The sequence below is a fragment of the Physeter macrocephalus genome, chromosome 12 (genome assembly GCF_002837175.3).
Source record: "Physeter macrocephalus isolate SW-GA chromosome 12, ASM283717v5, whole genome shotgun sequence".
NCBI classification, from domain to species: Eukaryota; Metazoa; Chordata; class Mammalia; order Artiodactyla; family Physeteridae; genus Physeter; species Physeter macrocephalus.
The window spans coordinates 65,798,332-65,820,116 of NC_041225.1; the positions used below are offsets into that span (position 1 = coordinate 65,798,332).

General features: G+C 37.3%; 1 protein-coding gene across 23 annotated transcripts in view; it reads right to left on the bottom strand.

Moving 5' to 3' along the window:
* The window catches only part of NRXN1 (neurexin 1), a 1,147,673-nt gene that overhangs the window by 21,835 nt on the left and 1,104,053 nt on the right, over positions 1-21,785 (bottom strand). For 15 of the 23 annotated variants that reach the window (XM_024118778.1, XM_024118771.1, XM_024118766.1 and 12 more), the window contains one exon: positions 123-210. In XM_024118778.1, coding sequence (XP_023974546.1) covers positions 123-210 — 88 coding nt within the window. The remainder of the gene's footprint in view (positions 1-122; positions 211-21,785) is intronic. The other 8 variants (XM_024118775.1, XM_024118772.1, XM_024118769.1 and 5 more) reach the window with 1 other exon arrangement.

Sequence of the window (21,785 nt, forward strand, 5' to 3'; positions counted from 1 at the left end):
ACAATGAGGCATTTTTTCATAGGGTGGACTTCTAGACATAAATGCTAATATCTTCTAGGGACTATAGCATGCAACAGAGATTTACAGTAAAGCAAAGAAAGTAAGAAAAAAAGTCGACTAACCTAACCCACCTGAGCTCGGCTCACAGGGGTCAATGTCCTCGTCATCGCTGGGACACTCCGCTGAGGCCACAAGGATGTCATCTGTGGTCTGTAAAAGAAACACATTCAGTAGATTAATTTAAAGGGACCAAACAGATCTTTTCATCTTGTCTCATGGACTAGCAAAACACCACTTGTGTTTACCTGACAGATCGAGAAACCAAATTCAATTATTTCCCTTCCCGAGGACACAGAGCTTACATTCTTCAACTTATTTTAGATCCCTCATAGAAGAATTGGCATATTTGTGAAAACTTGATTCTAGCTTATTTTACATGAGGATATGGAAATGGTGGTAGCCAACTTGTAGATACCCATCCATTTAACTGCACAGGGAAGCTAGCTGCACACAGGAGCAGACAGAGGTTTAAAACAGCCTGGCAGAAACAGATGATTTGAAATTTATTACAGCCCTGGAGTGCTACAAGGTTTGCATCAGTAGGCTTTACGCAGTACTTGTGCTTGGCTTCCTAAAAGCAGAACAACTATATAACCTTTTATATTCATGACCAGGTAGAATTTGATGTATCTTTGAGATATAGCTTGTCTTTATTAGGAAACACAGATTAAACAAAGAATATCTTTCACTGATGCAAAAAGGGAAGCAAATATAGTCCACCGAAGGTATTTTTTAAAATTTGTGTTGAGCTTTCACACTCATTACAAAGTTCTCATCTTTGTAATATTCAGAGAGCAGGTATTGTTTCCCCATTGTCCTTTCCATCTTAAGGTTTTAGAATAAATGAAGAGTGTATTGGGGGGATGATATTTTACAGCAAATAGGATAGAGGTGACAGTTTTCTTTTTGACATTCTAGTTGCTTCACTGCACTTACGGCAAAGAAGATAACCATCACTGTAATAAAAAGCAGAGTGTGTAGGCTTCCCTGGTGACGCAGTGGTTGAGAATCCGCCTGCCGATGCAGGGGACGCGGGTTCGTGCCCCGGAGCGGAAGGATCCCACATGCCGCGGAGCGGCTGGGCCCATGAGCCGCTGGGCCCGTGAGCCGTGGCCGCTGAGCCTGCGCGTCCAGAGCCTGTGCTCTGCAACGGGAGAGGCCACAGCGGTGAGAGGCCCGCGTACCGCACACACACACACAAAAAAGGCAGCAGAGTATGTAAAACCTGGCAGTTAGTCACATAATCAACACATTTACAAGCATCAAAGGTTGTTCTTTACTGTCACTTATAAGCAGCAATAAACTTAGCACAGATATTGCATGGAAACTGTGAAGGTTTGCATCAGATTTGGCTAATGCTTAGGTAATACAGAGAGAATTCAAGGTACAAGAAGGAAAATATCTCATTACATCGGCTAAGGATTAAGGAGATTATAATTGTTTAGATGATACTCAGAACTGCAACACTGATGAAGTCCTTATTTAAAAGTAGAATTACAATAATAAAGGTCTTAAATTAAAGAAAAATCAGATATATGATATGATATACTTTTATTAAGGGAGTGTCTAATAGTCAGAGGGTAAAGTATAAATATATAAATGTTAAGAGAATTGCGTTATTTTGAAAAGTGGAGACAAGGGATGATGCATATTTGTGGCAAAATTAGGCTCAAAAATGTTTCAAGTACAAGGTCTTTAATTAATCAGGAATAAAGAATTTGTCCAGATGCTTGTGCTTCACAATATAACTTTAAATAAATGCAAGCATTTAATAGTATTTTGAGATGGTTTCATGTTATTCTGCTCTTAATTCCTCTAACACAGTTGGGACACTGAATTCATTTATTTTGCTGCTGTCATTTTAAAAGAAGTTCAAATACCAGTTTTCCTGGAATTGTAACTGTTAATGCCAGTGATAGCCACTAGCAATTGGTGTGATAGTCACGTAGGTATCGTTCGGTACAGTGAGCTTTAAAAGGCAAGAATCCATCCTCCTGGCACGAGCACATCTTGCAGGATAACATCCAAACTGACTTGATAATAACAAGTTATTGGATTATGAGGTCTGGCAGGTCAATTGTTCCAATTCGCCCCAGAGCTGATAATCTGTTTTTTTAAAAGCCAGTTTCAAATGGAAGGCTACCTTGTTTTGAAAACCACAGTGGATATTTATAAAAATTAATTTCATGGTTACAAGAGAATTTCTCATCTTACGTGAGGAATTTTTGTTCTTGGTGGAGAGGGGGAAGAGGATGTAGATAAATTCTTTAATCTAGTTCTTCTCACCCTGGCAGTGATGTTGCCCCCTCTCCCCTCCTCCACCTGGGAAGACATTTGGCAATGTCTGGAGACATTTTAGTTGTCTCAGCTGGGTTGAGGTGGGAGTGAGTGAGCTACTATTGGCGTCTAAAGAGTGGACACCACGGATGCTGCTAAAAAATCCTAAAACGTACGTGACAGCCTTCCCACAACAAAGAATGATCTGACCCAAATGACAATAGTGCAGAAGTTGAGAAACTCTGCTCTAAAAGCTTAAAAACTGTTCTGTACATTGTTTTTCTCATCTGAAAAAAATGGAGAGCATAGTCACTGTTGTTGTAAAGATTAACTTAGTACATGAAAAGTACCTAGAATAGGACCACCTTTTAAATATTTATAAAAGTTGTGATATTACCAACTGTTGTTTCACGAATGGAACGCCAATTTAATATTTTTGAACTATATTTATAAATAATTTTAGACATTAAACTGGAAGTTGTACATGTGAATTATTCTCAACTTTAGATCTCATGTTAGCTTTTATATCAAAATACAGTAGCTCTATTGGTACCTTGTTGAACTAAGTTTCCATCTTTTGCTGCCTAGGTTCAAATTCTGAATTAGAAGTCAAACATCGAATATAAATAATAAAGGTTGCTTCCTAAAAGAAATTCACAGACTAGAAATGTGTAACTCAGTGTAGTGTTTCATGCAGACTAAGTTATTTAGGCTGCAAAGTTAAATTTTGTTTTAAAAGTTGACCTAATTTTTAAATTCAACAGCCTTTCCGAACAATTCCACAGCAAACAGAAAGTGTTAGAGAATGTTCTCAGTGTTATCTTTCACAAAACACAGTACCTAAAATAACAAAAGATGTCATACAATAAACAGTACCTCCTATAGCCTTTAACAGTAGGAAAAATATCACTGTACAAATTCGACCCTACTGTACAACTATATTTTAGTTTTTAATGCACTTTTCCTGATAAAATGAATACACATTGTTTTCATATTTTTCTCTCAGAAATTAAAATCTAGCAATAGTCTTGGGAAAAAATGCCTTGATAGAAATCATCAATGTATGGAAAATCAGGAAGTGGCTCAAGTATAGGGAGAAAAATCAAATTTCACTTCATTTCAGAGGCGAAATTAACGAAACAATTTTCTAGCCAAAGCTCTGTAATTTAAATAGGCCACAGCGGTGGGAGGCCCGCGTACCGCACAAAAAAAAAAAAAAAAAAAAAAAAAAAAAAGGCAGCAGAGTGTGTAAAACCTAGCAGTTAGTCACATAATCAACACATTTACAAGCATCAAAGGTTGTTCTTTACTGTCGCTTATAAGCAGCAATAAACTTAGCACAGATATTGCATGGAAACTGTGAAGGTTTGCATCAGATTTGGCTAATGCTTAGGTAATACAGAGAGAATTCAAGGTACAAGAAGGAAAATATCTCATTACATCGGCTAAGGATTAAGGAGATTATAATTGTTTAGATGATACTCAGAACTGCAACACTGATGAAGTCCTTATTTAAAAGTAGAATTACAATAATAAAGGTCTTAAATTAAAGAAAAATCAGATATATGATATGATATACTTTTATTAAGGGAGTGTCTAATAGTCAGAGGGTAAAGTATAAATATATAAATGTTAAGAGAATTGCGTTATTTTGAAAAGTGGAGACAAGGGATGATGCATATTTGTGGCAAAATTAGGCTCAAAAATGTTTCAAGTACAAGGTCTTTAATTAATCAGGAATAAAGAATTTGTCCAGATGCTTGTGCTTCACAATATAACTTTAAATAAATGCAAGCATTTAATAGTATTTTGAGATGGTTTCATGTTATTCTGCTCTTAATTCCTCTAACACAGTTGGGACACTGAATTCATTTATTTTGCTGCTGTCATTTTAAAAGAAGTTCAAATACCAGTTTTCCTGGAATTGTAACTGTTAATGCCAGTGATAGCCACTAGCAATTGGTGTGATAGTCACGTAGGTATCGTTCGGTACAGTGAGCTTTAAAAGGCAAGAATCCATCCTCCTGGCACGAGCACATCTTGCAGGATAACATCCAAACTGACTTGATAATAACAAGTTATTGGATTATGAGGTCTGGCAGGTCAATTGTTCCAATTCGCCCCAGAGCTGATAATCTGTTTTTTTAAAAGCCAGTTTCAAATGGAAGGCTACCTTGTTTTGAAAACCACAGTGGATATTTATAAAAATTAATTTCATGGTTACAAGAGAATTTCTCATTTTCCGTGAGGAATTTTTGTTCTTGGTGGAGGGGGGGAGGAGGATGTGGATAAATTCTTTAATCTAGTTCTTCTCACCCTGGCAGTGATGTTGCCCCCTCTCCCCTCCTCCACCTGGGAAGACATTTGGCAATGTCTGGAGACATTTTAGTTGTCTCAGCTGGGTTGAGGTGGGAGTGAGTGAGCTACTATTGGCGTCTAAAGAGTGGACACCACGGATGCTGCTAAAAAATCCTAAAACGTACGTGACAGCCTTCCCACAACAAAGAATGATCTGACCCAAATGACAATAGTGCAGAAGTTGAGAAACTCTGCTCTAAAAGCTTAAAAACTGTTCTGTACATTGTTTTTCTCATCTGAAAAAAATGGAGAGCATAGTCACTGTTGTTGTAAAGATTAACTTAGTACATGAAAAGTACCTAGAATAGGACCACCTTTTAAATATTTATAAAAGTTGTGATATTACCAACTGTTGTTTCACGAATGGAACACCAATTTAATATTTTTGAACTATATTTATAAATAATTTTAGACATTAAACTGGAAGTTGTACATGTGAATTATTCTCAACTTTAGATCTCATGTTAGCTTTTATATCAAAATACAGTAGCTCTATTGGTACCTTGTTGAACTAAGTTTCCATCTTTTGCTGCCTAGGTTCAAATTCTGAATTAGAAGTCAAACATCGAATATAAATAATAAAGGTTGCTTCCTAAAAGAAATTCACAGACTAGAAATGTGTAACTCAGTGTAGTGTTTCATGCAGACTAAGTTATTTAGGCTGCAAAGTTAAATTTTGTTTTAAAAGTTGACCTAATTTTTAAATTCAACAGCCTTTCCGAACAATTCCACAGCAAACAGAAAGTGTTAGAGAATGTTCTCAGTGTTATCTTTCACAAAACACAGTACCTAAAATAACAAAAGATGTCATACAATAAACAGTACCTCCTATAGCCTTTAACAGTAGGAAAAATATCACTGTACAAATTCGACCCTACTGTACAACTATATTTTAGTTTTTAATGCACTTTTCCTGATAAAATGAATACACATTGTTTTCATATTTTTCTCTCAGAAATTAAAATCTAGCAATAGTCTTGGGAAAAAAATGCCTTGATAGAAATCATCAATGTATGGAAAATCAGGAAGTGGCTCAAGTATAGGGAGAAAAATCAAATTTCACTTCATTTCAGAGGCGAAATTAACGAAACAATTTTCTAGCCAAAGCTCTGTAATTTAAATTTAATACACCGTGTTTGGAACTGCCTCCCTATGACATGCTGTTGAAGAAACTCAAATATGTCACATTGATCAATTCTATTCTTCAGTATACTTTTCTCTGATGTTTATAACCTTTTTCAGAAAAGAGACAACCTTCTGAAGGAGACAGAATAGTGATCGAGCAAAAGCATTAGCTTTACATAACCGTCCATTTAGATAAGGGTCCCTAACTGTGCATTCAACCACTCACAGGTCAAAGTGCATGCTGATCTTCCCTAATTCAGAGTGGTGTGGCCATTTTCATGGCAAACATCTGTTCTCGTTCAGAATGCCTACTGAAACTGCTTAGGTCTCCTTACCTTTGGGGGAAAAAAAATGATTTGCACACAATTCAGGAAATACAGGCACTGAAACTTAATTCACATGTTATATGGATAAACACCAACCTGTATAGGGTAGGAAAATTTAATCAGAATGGGGGAGAAAGGATGTCCTTAATGTACAATGAGAAGTTAGACCAGTTTTTTTTAATGTCCAGGGTTATTAGGCAGAGACCACTTGGTGGGTTAGAAAGTAGAGAAACACTGATGTATTTTTGTTCTTTGTATTTTTGCTCTGCAGAGAGCCTTTTTCCCCACCACCACCTTTAATGGTAGAATTTGCTGCATATTCACTTTTTTGAATATAGCACAATTGCAGATCTGGGTGCTAAAAAGATAGGATGAGAGGATAGGTAAACTTAGTCTGTAATATTATATCCTTGTTAAGACTAGCATTCCTAGACCTTATTCCTCATGGTAAACAGCTTTGCTGAAGACCGGTAAATTCTGATGAAAAGACCCACAAGAAAACTCTACCAGCAAAAATCTGCTTTGTGAGAAAAAGAACATATTCCAACTGTGCCAAAGGATGTCCATTGTGAATTTCATGCCCACAAAGAAATTCTTGATTTACTCTAAAATTTCGATTGAAACTTTGTTTCTAAACAGCGACAGTCTATCCAGCTATACATCCAAATACAAGGTAAAAAAATAATTGTCTCGGGCTTCCCTGGTGGCGCAGCGGTTGCGCGTCCGCCTGCCGATGCAGGGGAACCGGGTTCGCGCCCCGGTCTGGGAGGATCCCGCGTGCCGCGGAGCGGCTGGGCCCGTGGGCCGTGGCCGCTGGGCCTGCGCGTCCGGAGCCTGTGTTCCGCGACGGGAGAGGCCGCGACAGGGGGAGGCCCACATACCACAAAAAAATAAATAAATAAATAAAAATAAAATAAAATAAATAATTGTCTCAAGCAATGGTGCTCACTCGTGTAACAGTATTTAGCCTAATCTCTCACTGCTGTGATGGACATTTATACTGAGCTGACTGAGAAAACTGATGGACTGAGTATGGTGCTAGCTGACATGTGACATGTTTGGCTAATTGACGGACACTTGTTCTGATACTTTTGTCTACATGAAGCTGCTCCGGAAGAGAGAGAACATGGATGTCTGCCTTTCAGCACTGAATCTGACAGTCTTCCTTATCAGATTTATTGCTAGATGTGTTTTCTTGAAAAAAGAAAAATACCAGGATTCACAATTAGTGACACAAATTCCTCAAGCTAGGGCTGAACCATTGCACTGATAACTTACGGGGCAAGAAGTTTCTAGGAGGTAGGGAAGTCACAATTTTCACCAAAAGGAAAAACTGCAAAAAAATAACCCAATTGTAATACATTTATAGAATTCCCCAACAGTGCGTCAATTTGATCAAATCAAATCACTAAACAAATATGTCAAGTTGGTAATTTTAGTTAATCCTATTAAAAATGTAGAAGGAATTTAGAGACGTTGTGCAGATTCTATGGTAGTTTCCATTGTCTCAGTGAAGATTTTGGTTCTCATTTGTCATTTGTTTCTCTGAGTAGCAGATGCCACATAAAGATATCAGTCCCATGCTAATCTAATAAAAATAAAAATAATAAACTGAGATCCAATACATGAAGGATGAATTTTAGCTCCAGCACACGAGTAACAAAGAATATGAAGATCAATTAGTCACCAACAAATTAGTCACTCATCTATCCATAGCATTTTCTGGTGGGCACAAAATATGGTCACTACCTAACAAGGCACAAATCGTGATTCCTACCTGCAAATAACTTAATGTGCCCATTCTATTCTAAAGCAGAAGAACAAATCACTCATTAATACAAATAACAAAATCAATTCTAATAGCTTATTTTGATTGAAATTTAACAGTGCTCCCATATCTACTACTTCATTAAATATTCACCAACGACACACTTATGCAGAATGCAGATGGAGGTGCTATTATTCTGAGTGTTACAGTTAAATGCCTGCTCAAAAAAAATACCCATTTGTATACTCATTTACCCAATTTGAATGTTTGAACATTGGCATTCATGAATATTTAGGGAAAAACTGAAATATCCCTGAAAACGGCCAGCTTTCACATTTCTTTAATGTTTTTTTTCCTCAATTGATGCTTTAGGTTATTACAAAAAGTGACCAGAAATCAGCTGTCTGCTTGGGAAAAGACAGACTTGAAAGCCATTCAATTTTCTTCAGAATTTTCCTGTTTAAAATGTATGCAGTGGTTTCAGAACAGTGCAAGTGAGTTGGATAGAAAAACTCACCATGTAAAGAGGTCACAAGTATCTTACTCATTCTAACATGCATTTTCGTATGCATTTGATAGTGGTCATCCTAACAGGAAAAACTCTAAGGGGAAGATAGGGATATGGAAATAATGCCACAGAAAAATGAAATTATGAGAGAAAGAAATGAACTGAATTCCTGCTTCATGAAACAAAAACGTATTTTTGCAAAGTTATGCAAAAGAGTAAACCTGCAAAATAAAAACCTGGTGTCAGGAAGCTTGAAATTAAATTTATCTTTTTTAAAAAAGATAAATCCTTACCTTTCTTTGAGCTACTAATGACCTCTATGCTCATACCGCATTTCCATTTTTAGCCAAAGCAAATAGGAGAGCTGGCCAAAGAAAAAGTTAAAGTGACGTTTAAATTTTCAGGGAGGATTTGGAATATCTATTCTCTTGGATTCTCATGAATTAGAATTTGGGAGTGTAAGACCTCCAAAGAATGCTGGTAGTGATGTGGAGATGCTGAAAGGGAAACTAGAATATGCATGTTATTGAATGTGCTCCCTCTCTGTTTTGTTTTTGAACAAAGCCCTTTCTGAAATGGGTTTGGCCATTTCCAAATTAAATAAATACTGACAGATGTTTAAAATGCAAATCTAGGCTTCTAGCTGTGTCAATACGAATCTTTAGTCTAACCATTGTGACTGACTGGACTAATTAGTCACACAGGTTGAACTGAAAAATCCTTATTGGTAATGAGGCCAAAACATTTTATAATTGTAAAATGCCAACGATGGATAGTTTCAACAACATGCCTCCAAAATCCAAGCTTTCATTGTTGGCATCTAACATGTTAGGAAATGGAATCATGTTTTAGTCAAGCAGTCATATATCTTCTTGAACTGAGCCAGACCCTAGTGATCATTAGTCTAAGGGCTTTATTTTTACGCATCAGGAAACTGAAGCTAAAAATTTAAGTGTTTTTGTTTGACCACAATTATACTGCTAATTAATGGCAAAGCTATGAGATTATCCCGACCTCCAGTAGACTGTGATTGTCTCTCATCCCGGGTGACTTCTATCCATCCATCCATCACTCACCCAGCCATCCTCCCATTCATCCATCCATCCATCCCAAACCATTTTGTTCTTTAAAGGATTTCATGTGATTATAAAGATACACAATGAAATAAATTTAAAATAAGTTAAAAGGTGGCAAAGGAGAGTACTGGCTTTTATATAAGTAACCACTAAAATTATCATGAAGAAAACGCACACAGATATCAGGAGACATATCCACAGCTGTTGTACCACTTGATATGGCAGCACATTAAGTTGCACTAAAAACGGAACAAAATGAATGTTAGAGTTTAATTTTTTACTCCAGTTACAAAAATTCAAACATTGACAGAACTGCAGTTATTTTGAAATGAAGTAAACCCAGAAAGTTCTTTATTTACCTGTGTTAATCTTTTATTAACTTATTTTTTTTAAAGACCTTAAACATCTTGTCTCTCATCTCTGCACATAAATGCATAACTAAATTCTTGGGGACAGAAAGAAAATGTAGATTATTGAATCTTTTCCTATTTTTCCCCTTGCCTTAGAACAGTGCAGGTCACGCTGGCTACAAAATTAACTCAATGAACTCTTTTGTCTCTCTTCTCATTAATCCACTGATGAAAACTTCCAAGGTCTCTCTTATTAACTTCTGTTTTCACAGCGTAAGTGCTAATGAGATATTTAGCTTTGTCTCTCTCACACAACCATCATTAGGGTTTTGTCAAATTATCTTAATACATCTTGGGGATAAGTGGAGGTGACCATTAATTAATAATACTGTTGTTTCTCCAGGTATAGTCTAGACATCCATTCACTGATCAGAAGGAGCCACAGGCAGCTAGTTTCATAGAGCTTTAACTTGGAGATATGTGAGAACTTCCATCCCACACAATGCTTGGAGTCGGGGACAACAAGAATTAGGGATGTGGTTGGAAATGATGTTGATGAGGTTGACAGACAGTTGGTTTCCTGATTTTTTTTCTGGACCCATTTGTTGAATATATGCAAGGTTCTATACCAGTATCTTGCCAATATCTGAGCAGCACCTCTATGAGTGTTTCTATCAAGGAGTGATTGAGAGTAAATGTGATCTCGCATAAATGTTATAATGTTATTTTGTTCATGCACTAAGAGATCCAATCCTTGCTGGTTATAGTTAAACTGGAACTCCAAGGCTTTCACATCTGACTATTTCATTCCTTATGTTGAGTACTTTGGTTCCTTAATACATATTTGGAATGTTGTACTGTTGAACCACTTCAGTTTAATTTGCTGCGTGCTGATCAATAATGGAAAAATATATATCAAGTCTCGATCTGGGTCTCATAAGTAATATGTATCAACTTGAAATGATTTCTGTGTTCTCAACAGTACATAAGAATATATATACTATATAGGCAAATATATATACTATGCATGTATATATATACTATATATGTGACTAAATGTATATATATAATCATTTGTATATGACAAAGTAACTTCTCTATCTCATAGGGATATTATGGGGATCCATTTTGATATGTGCGAAAACACTCTGTAAATATGAAAGTTCTCACACATCAATGTTTGTATGTTACTGTTACAACTAATACAGAATTATTTTTGTTCCTCCCATGACAATATGAAGAACAGTTCTGGGGAGTGCTTAAAGAGGGCAGCCAAATATCCACTCAACTGAATATATTTCATTTTTATGTCTTGAAACCCTCTTGTCCCCTCAGTTGAATAGGATCTGTATCTCTCACTCCAATTGGCCCCTCACATAAACGTCGCTATTCTTGGGAAGATGTCTTTTACATCAGAATATGATTCACCTCAGCATTGCTCATTGAGTGCCCATGTTTCAGTCTCACTGGTAACCTACAAGATACGCAGTGCCAATCCACGTCTGGCACTGTGGTTCCCTCTTCCCCATGTCAGCGCTCTGGGAGGGTTACTGCACAGATGCAGGGCTACTGGAGTTCTCTCAAAATTCTCCTCCTTATTCCGTTTCCTGGGACTTGGAAGATTGTGACAACTTGATTTATTTTATGCTCACATCCAGAGTTTACTCTAAATTATGCCCTATTACATCTAGAGCATTTAAATGAACAGAAAATAAGAAAAAAGAGATCACGTAGCAAACACTGCTAATTAAAGGAGAGAGACAGACAGACAGACAGAGAGCAGGAGGAGAAGGAGAAGTAGGGAGGGGAGCTGAGGGGAGAAGAAGAGGAGGCTGATTCTAAGTGTGATCCATGCAGCACAATGCTTCCTATTATAGTGGTTGTATTTGTAGTTATAACAAAACATTGCCCGTGGTCGTGTTCCCTATATGGATTAATAATACGCGAATTAACTCTCGTAAGACACTGAGCAATGTTTTCTTAGTGCATTAGAACGGTAGAGGTGTGCGCCTTTCCAAATTATATTTAAATCTAAAAGTTTGGGAACTGCGTAGGTGGATGTTTTATTTCATGTATTTTTGTGGGACAGAATTTATGTCTGTGTTTTATAGCCCTCGAACATCTATCACATCTATCACAGTTCAACAGAGTTGATTTAAAATGTCATCACCATTGATTGTGGTGATTATTTCACAATGTATATGTGTATCAAAACATCAACCTTAAACAATTTAAATTTGTCAATTATATGTCAATAAAGACAGAAAAAAATGCTATCATGCTCTAAAACCTGGCTTATGAAACCTGGCTTGATGAAAATAAGTATGATTGTGAAAATAGAATTAATAAAGTTGAATGAAGGATTCATCTTGACTTAAAAACAGGAGATATATTATACATGACACTTGCATTGGTAGAATCATTTCAAATAATCTATTCCTGATGGTCATCCTCTCTAAGTTCACTACCTCTAGGTGTATGTTTGCCACCTCATTTATAACAGCTCTTTAAATCTCAAAATAAGAGTGAGCAAGTATAGATTATTTTCCAGGAGTAAAACTCCTAAGAGTGGGAGATGAGAATTATGGCAAAAATCACACTTTTTCAAAGATTTTATCTGCCTTCTAACATCTCTAGAAGTGACAATGAAACTTTGTAACTGGTTTTTACATTATACCTCATGGCTGGAAATTTATGGTAGAGAAATAGCAAAAAGTGACATTATCTTTAACTGCAAAGAGAGAATGACTAAAAGTTAGAAGGAAGGAAAAGCTAAAAATGTCTTGCAATAAGTTGGTCTGCCTGCTTTTATGAAGCATCCCTGTCCGTTGAGAAAGCAGTAAGATATAGCCTGCCTTTAGAGAAAGGACGGAGAAAAAAAAAATAGTTGACTGCCATTCTGGTTTTTTTTTTTCCTGTATAATATACCCCCAACTCTTCCAGTCTCCCCTGAACTCTATTGCCACAGTCTTACCTTGTAAATACTTTCACTGGATTATAAGGAAACTATGCCTTTATAATGTTTTCCTTCAAAATCTAACTACAGGATGAAACTTTTATCTTCTTCCTGAAATAAATTGCATGAAGATAAGGGCTGGCTGAGACCAGCCATCAAATTCAGACTAAGACGTAAGTGCAGGACAGAATGCACTCACGAAATTTGTATCTTTTGATTGATCCTTCCATGCATTCACTCATTCATTAATTCATTCATCCATTCACAATCATTTATTGAATACTTTTGATTAACAAGGGGTTATACAGAAGAGGAATGTAACATGGAAACAGACTTCCCTCCCTTGAATTGCTTGGAAAACTTCAGGTGTATGACAAATGGAGGCCATCTATGAGCAGAAAATCCTCTCTTTACCCATGAGCATAGAAGGAGCATGGTATTAGAGCTAGATAGACTGGGCTGAAATCCCAGCTCAGCCACTTATTAGCTGTTGATGTTGGGCAAATTATCTAGCTTCTTTAGGTTTCTTCCTATGTAAAAATGAAGTTATTTACACCTATTTTGAATTTTTATGAGGATGAAATTCTCTAGGGCTAGATAGGCACAATGTCTAGGACAATGGCTGGCACTTAGAAGACGTTGTTGAGAGTATTTACTATGTAGACACAGCTGGCTCTGTACACATTGTCACTTTGCTCTCCTTGCAACACGGGAAGAGAAGTTTATCTTAGCCCTGGATTTCTGTGATCTTCAGACACAGACATTCCCTTCACAAAGGAAGTATAGTTTCCTGGCTTAAATTCACACTCCTCTGTTTAAACATCCTATAAACAGAGTAAATTACATATTTGAAGTGAGAGCTCTTTTTAAAACACCTCAAAAACATCATAACTACCAGTGTATTGAAAAGCCAAGGGGCTTCTCTTCTCTTCTCCCTAGCTGCATGATGTAACCAAGCATTTATCAAATCCTACTGTTTTCAGAGTTTGGAGACTTGAGTTATTTGTTCCAGTTCCCTTCTAGTAAAGAGAGGGAAACCCTAAGTTGGCACAGTTAGGAGTGCGGTATCATATCATTGCACCGACAGTGTCCAGCTCAGGAATAGATTGTGGTCTCCTGGCCCTCTATCCAGTTGGCATCCAACTCCTTCAGTTTCATATTTAGGCGTAGTGAAGATGAAAATAGAGGCAGGATTAATTTGGCACTTTTCCCAAGTTTCTCAAACATGATTTGTCTTTTTCAATTCTTCCCTAGGTTTTATTGAAAACTTTAAGCAAGGCCTTTGAAAAACACCAGGGAATGCGGCCTTCTGACATCACCTGGAGCTGCCAGACTGGTGAGCACTCAGTAGCTCCTGCAAAGCCCACTAAGGACCACCTGAAGAATGCACATTCAGATGCTGCAGGAGAATTCTGTTAACTGTCTTCTATTGAGGACTGGGAGCCTCATGAGATAGTCTGCCTTTTTGTGCACACTTCATCAGATGGCATCTGTGTCTAAACTCTTCCCTGAGATCTTCGAGTGACTGGCCATGTCCTCTTTCGGATAGCTTTTCTCTCTTCTGCCTTGCATTTACAATCAGTTCCTCTCAATTCTGACGCGTTTCCTCGAAGTTGCTATCATGCCTCTCCACCTGGATGAGCCCTTTTCCTCCCCTATACACCTCTGCAATCCCTTAACCTTCTCTTCATCCTCATTACTGGAATGCCTGCTGATTAAGAACAAGAATTAAGCCTTCTATTCACCAAAAAATGTCACTTGTCATTATGAGAACTATTGGAATCATTTAAGGGTCATCACGTAAACAGAAAGACAAGCTTCTCTTGATGGTTTGGTAACGCTGTTATGAGCATCAGTGCTACCTGCAACATAGCCGTGACCTCAGATACCAAAGAGAATAGTATCCCTGTCCTGCTCCACAGGTCCTCAAACTACTCTTCCACTTTTTAGTTGATGTGTACTCTTATTAGTTTTTCTCTTTTGTCTATCACTGTCAGGCTTTAGAGAGGCCTGTTTCTGTTTTCAAACTTGCTCCTTCATATCTGCTTTGAGCTGGAAATCTAGATAATCAGATAACCAATGTTCTCTAACTATCTCAGAAACAGGGTCACAGAGGCTCTCAAACAAGAAAGCCCAGGTGCTTCAGAGTCAAGGCTCATGGCTTAAAATGCACAAGACTTGTTAGTTTCCTCAAAATGCAAAGTTCCTTATGAAGGTAGTGCATTTATTGGTAAGTTAGCACCCAGTAATATTTTTACTATGATAATTCTCAAATAGGCTTTTCTTCATTAATTCCAAGAAACTCTACTGGAACTAGACTCCAAATACCTGAATCTCTATTTTCTAACATTTAGTCAAATAGAAGCCAAGCTCCCTTGGTGTTCTTCTGAGTTTGCAGGGAGGGAGATGAGCAATGTAGTAAGGAAAGTGGCTGCCTTATTGTCTTTGACCTCCTTGCTTCCTGAAAAGATGGAGTGGGGGTACGTTGGCTTGTACTTAAAGGTAGAGCCTGATGCGGACATGCAAGGGTTCAACTACATTTATCCAGAGTGAGTGATTCACTCAGTGTATCCTGAGTAGAGAGAGAGATCTGGTAGCCTCTTTTCCGGTTTCCCACGACCAGCTTTTCACTTGAGAAATTGAGGAATGCTAGTACTGTTCCCCAGTGACTCTGTGCATGGATATTAGACTTGGACCCAAGTTTAAATCTGGAGTTATTAGAACTTGGGTGAACTACTTAACCTCTCATTTATAAAATGGGAAGGATGCAGTACCAATCTTGGCAGTGTAGTTGTAAGAATTAAGATAATCCTGATCAATGAAGTACTTAGCACTATTTCTGGTTGTGAAATAAAAGTTATATTTTTATGGTAAGACAAGAGAAATTTAAACAAAAAATCTTCTCTACCCTTTGGCCTCCTCTCCCCAAACTGTGCTTTGTGTATCTGCATTATGCATCGACCAAACCTCCCACGTGAGCAAAAATACCTGCTCAACCATAACCAGCAACATTCTCCTAGCATCAACAGGACAACTCCTTAAAAGATGGCAGTCCTTCTTGATCTTCTAAGGAGTCACATGACCCACCACGATGACGCTTAGATCTGAATTATGTAAACTGTCATTAATACATCATTTGATGTACAGCCCTGTCTCAAAAAGCTTATATAACGGTGCCTTGATTTCTAACCAATGGGACAGTTCTCAGAGTTTTTTTTAGATGCTCTTGCCAGGTTATAATCCTCAAATTTGGCTCAAATAAAAATTTCCATTTCTTTTTTTTTTTTTTTTTTTTTTTGCGGTACGCGGGCCTCTCACTGTTGTGGCCTCTCCCGTTGCGGAGCACAGGCTCCGGACGGGCAGGCCCAGCGGCCATGGCTCACGAGCCCAGCGCTCCGCGGCATGTGGGATCCTCCTGGACCGGGGCACGAACCCGTGTCCCCTGCATCGGCAGGCGGACTCTCAACCGCTGCACCACCAGGGAAGCCCTCCATTTTCTTTTTAAATCATTTTTGACCGATTAATTTTTTGTCAACCTGGTGCATAATAAACACTAAATAAATCTTAGCTCTTCTCACCTTCGTTATTACATAAGACACACACGTGTGTTACCTCTAGCCTACTGGGAGGCAGCACATTTGTTGTTAAAGTGGGCAAGACCCAACATCCTAATAACCACAATAGGTTGACTATCCACATTTGCCCTCGCCTAGAATAATACTGTGAAGTAGGAGGGGAAAAAAACTAAATATTGCATGAAGAATGCAAATGTACTTTCTCCCTGAATGTTCTATTTTGGTTTTCAACTTTTAAACTTCACTTTATTTCAAAACATACTCCCAACCATTCCAAAGCATTTTCAAGTTGGAAAGCCTTCTTTTTGTTTCACAATAAGGTAACTGCAGGTGCAAACTCGAGGGAGACAGACCTTGGAAATTTTAAGTATGTTGCCATGGCAATGGCTTGCAAGAATGTGTATGATCATCTTAGCGCTCAAGCATTCAACCGAGTTCATATGTGGAGGTTCAAATTACTAGGCACACAATGTTTGCCATTCATCGTGTCTTGAAAGGTTTAAAAATAACTGTCTCTGTTGCTTATAGCAATCAGAAACTACAAAATTCTACCTATCTATCTATCTATCTATCTCTCTATCTATATGCAAATGTGGAGATCTAGTCATTCATTATCTACTCTTAGCTAGCCAATCTCACCAGTTTGGCTGCTCTAAGGGAAGGTGTATACATAAATTCAACAATAATCATTTTTGCCATTGTTACAAACAAAGAGTTGCACTCCCAATATGAAATAGCTATAAAATTTTTCTACTGAATTTCAAATTAATTTCCGTATTCAGAATGGATGTATCCTTAAAGGAGCATGATAATTATTTAGGGATGGTCAGTTAAAGCAAACTTTCAGTCTAATGAAATGTGGAGGATCTTTTTAAAAAGGTCCCATCCTATAATGCAGGAAAGAAGATTAAAATGTGTAATTCTAGTCATTAAATCAAATGCCCCTAGTCCCAGAAAGCGACACCACCACCATCACCAACAAAAAGACATACAAAGGAAGTAATTTTATCTCATTTGAACCATCACTATCTTAATTGCTCTTAAATGGTTCAGTTGATGCTTCTAAATTCCAAAACCCTCAAAACGAACTCATGATTCATTGCCAATTAAAGCAGTGATTCTTGACAAAAACACTTTCCTCCCATAAATGGAACCTACAGAACACTAAAATTGGAAAGTTTTAAAGTTATCTATTTGATATAAGAAATAATTCTTAACAAATTCTCTTCAAATTTCAAGGCTTTTTCCATCTAAATTTGCACTATGAAAATTAAGCCAATAATAAAAAAAATTCATTCACCAGCAAAAAAAAACAATATGGATTTCTAAGAGTATATGTTCTTTAGTTTTCTAAGAGTATATGTTCTTTAGATCATTTGCTGCAAATGATCCATGATGATACAAAGTGCCCTACATGAAATGAGACAAGGGACCCTGCTATGTCCTACATTCGGTTACTGACAAAACTTTCACAAAACTGTTATTAGCTACCAAAGCCTGGCAGTTATTTAAAATTCACTTTGCTGCTTTAACTTTGACCCATCTTCCAAAACACACACACACACACACACACACACATACAATCATTCTCTCTGTCCCTTACACTCCTTGATTTAACAGCTAGTTGATATACTTTAAAACTACAGTAGTGCTCCCCCATTCTAAAAAGCCTACAGCAGTGCTGGAATTAAACAAATGAGAACACAATAATTAGCTATGCAAACTGTCAAGTAGATCTAAAAAGAAAAACAAGCCAGAAAACACAACAATCAGCACTTTCAAGCTCTAACAAGAATCTACATTGAGTTCCCATTTATTTTAAACAAAAATACATTAGGTCTCTGAAAAACGTTGGCAGCAATTTCCATGGAAATAGGGCAAATCAGCTAATGGGTCTTTTACATCTCTAATTTCTATGATGCTGACATAGTAGAAAAGTCGTTGGTCCTACACTCTTTCCAAATAATTTCTATCCTACTCCTCTATAACCAGATTCATTCCCAAAGTGAGTAGCATCTAAAATGGTTCCAAAGTGGATATGGAACAGGTGTGTGGGTCAGATCACATCCTGTGACCTCCAATTCCCCAATCCCCCCCTAAACCTCACCACAATAGTTTTATAAGAGGTAATGAAATTAAAGGGTAAACTGGAAAGGGAAAAGACTTGTTAAATTATCTGGGGCATTTGTGTGTGAATGGAAGGCAGAAGACATTCAATTCTTTGGGTGGAGAGTATGAATTACACAATTTGTAGCTAAATCTCTGGGATCCTTTACTACTTACTTTCTCCCTCTTACAACCATGTTGAGTCCCTATGAAGCAACACAGACTACTTCCAACATATACATGCTTTGTCTGAAATATCAATCTAATGCTTACATTGACAGTTAATGTTCCTTTAACCTATTATGCATCCAGTAATAGAATTAGAATATCAGATTTTTTAAAAAATCTCGAATTGTGATGAACACATTTACTTTGAAACTTGTGTTTGCTTCAGTTCTCTTATCTTCAAACTTGTAGAACGACTGTCTGCTTTATAAAATTGAGAATGTAAGATGGGATGCCTGAAACTGGTCTAGGATAGGACATAGCATTCTGAAATTCGACTAGGAGTTCAATCATTATCTAACCTATTGACCTGTGGCAAATGACTCCCCATTCCAATATAAGTAGGTTAGAGTACATGACCCCTCAGGTCCCTTTAAAATATAATAATCAAGGGTAACACAAGAGAATCTTGTACAGATAAGCCTCTTGATTTTGGTGGTGATTATAAGAAGCTATACATGTGATAAAATTGCATAGAACTACACAGACACACACAGACACACACAGACACACACACACACTAAATGCATGTATAACTGGCAAAATCTGAAAAAGCTCTATGATTTACATTCTGGTTTTGATACTGAACTATAGTTATATAAGATGTTAACATGGAGGGAAGTTGGATAAAGGGTGCAGGGGACCTCCCATATCTTTCTTTACAACTATCTGTGAATCTATAATTATTTCCAAAAATTTTTTAAAAATATATAAGTACCTAATACATGCATACATACATAAATATAATAATCTTTGATTTCGTGAAATGGCTTGTTGGCTGTCAAAGATAAACGCCAATATACAGGGCCTGATGCTTTATCAATGAAGTGAAATTTATTGGTTCCAAACAATCCACTTTTCAGCTAAATGTGATAATTTTTACCTAAAACAATTAGTGGTTTAAAGGTAGTTAGGATATTGACTATTTCTCCATGATTCGAAGTGAGGAAATTGTTATGTGACAGGTTGTTACTAATGACACCATTTTTGCCAGCCCTTCTGTTATTTATCCTTGAATACAGAACCCTACGGATTAAGATACCAAATAACTAAAAATTTCAACAACATGCCTTTGATTTAAAAGAGAAAATTAAAACAAAATACAAATAAAACAAAACCAACACAGTTCTAAAGGAAGTGTCAGGGAGTTACTAAAAATTGAATTCCTAATATTTATATTCTGAGGACTCTACAGTTTCTGTTCAATTAACTTCTCCTATGATGAGTAATCTTACTTTCTATTCCTAAAACCCTGTAGAATCCTATTCATCTAAGAATTAGGTTGTGCCCAATATATTTCCTTTCAATGTCATAGAATCCAGTGGACTCTCCTGACCTCCCTGAGGTCTAAAAATCATGGCTAGTGTCTTAGCAATTTTGTACCTATATGTTGGTCAAAGTTTGATTCTTAAGTTTCACCAATGGGGCAAAAGAAAGCAAAATAGATGCCTGTAGCAGACTTCTGTTGGAGGTAAAGTAGAAAAGAGGCAAAGAAAGCAGGAAACTATAAAGAAAAGAGTGAGCAAAAGGAAAGACAAAAGGTAAGAAAAGGCTTCCCTCACCTATGTTTGGAGAGTGGTGGGGGACCTCAGTCCATTTTACAGATGAGACCAATGATAGAAGTACTTCAGACTTAGAAAAGTAGGACTAATGTCTCACCCAGTGAGATATAAAACAGGTCTTGGGTTTCAAAATTCTAGAAAGGGATTTGAAAGAAAAGAAGCATTATAAAATGTACAGGTCAAAGTAAGTCAATCTATCCAATCACCTCTGTGCCAGGACTAGCCAACTAAACTGTATCTTTAGGATTTAGCTCTCTTGTGGCAGCAAAGACTACACTCCTCTAAACAGCAAAGCTTAAGACACAGAACAGAAAAGAGCCTAGTAGAGGATTTTCCTGTCCTTGCACATCTTTCACCAAACAATACAAGGTAAAACACATAGAGACAGTTTCTCAGTCACTTTAATTAAAAACGGCAAAGAATGGTGAGTTACCTGATGAAATCCTTTTAGAACCCATGCATACTTCTCCCAGAGTTAATTCTACCAGTTACCATAAATTTAAAATGGTAGAACTACTCTTGCCAACTAAGGAATGTCACTCACTACCTGGTTCTACAAGAATTGAGTCATTAGCCACTGAAGTTGCTGACCTGTGGTACACCTGCAAAATAATTTAGGGCAGAGATCAGGAATAAGGCACTCTGTGCTCTGGGAAAACTGTCAGAACAGGCCTTCAGATATTTATATATTTTCAGGAGAAAACTTTATGAATCCAGATTCTTGCATCTTCCCATAATTAGAAAATCATGAAAACCATGAACTGAGATATCAATTCCTCATGACTAGCAGCAACCTTCTACTGAGATGTATGCTTGATTGCATATACCCCTTTGCCAAACTCACACATATACTGGCTTCCTTGCCTACCTCTTTGGAGTAATTTTTCCTAGCTATCTGAGAGGCCGTCTCCAGGCTATAGCCCTCAGTAAGCCCCCAAATAAAACCGAAACTCAGAGTTCTCATGTTGTGCCTTTTCTTTTCAGTCGACACAACCAAAAAAAGAATAAAATACATAATAGGTAATGAGCCAAGAAAGCCACTAAGGGTGGTAAACATGTGTCAAAGCTGCTGTAACAGAATCCAGGCCTTTACTTCATGTGGCCATAATGCAAAGAGCTGGTGAGAAATGTGAGGCTATCACCTGACACTTTGCCCCTCTTTGCTCTCCCTAGTGCCACAGTGCCACAGTGCCACAATGCATCTTAAGCTTTGTGGGGTCCAGGTAATGCTTTAAAGTTGAAGTGTTTCAAGCTGTGTTCTGGAAGTCAAATCTTTCATTATAAGATTACATTAAAAGCTAAGCCTCTACTGTACATATCAATTTGTACTCCAAAATGCTGGTTTCCCAGAGCATTCACCAAATCCTGTCTAGGTTTAGATGCTGATAAGAAATAGAAGAAAAAAAATTAAAAATGCAATCACTGCACCTTCCAGGTATTAAGTCTTTTTTTTTTTTTTTTGCGGTATGCGGGCCTCTCACTGTTGTGGCCTCTCCCGTTGCGGAGCACAGGC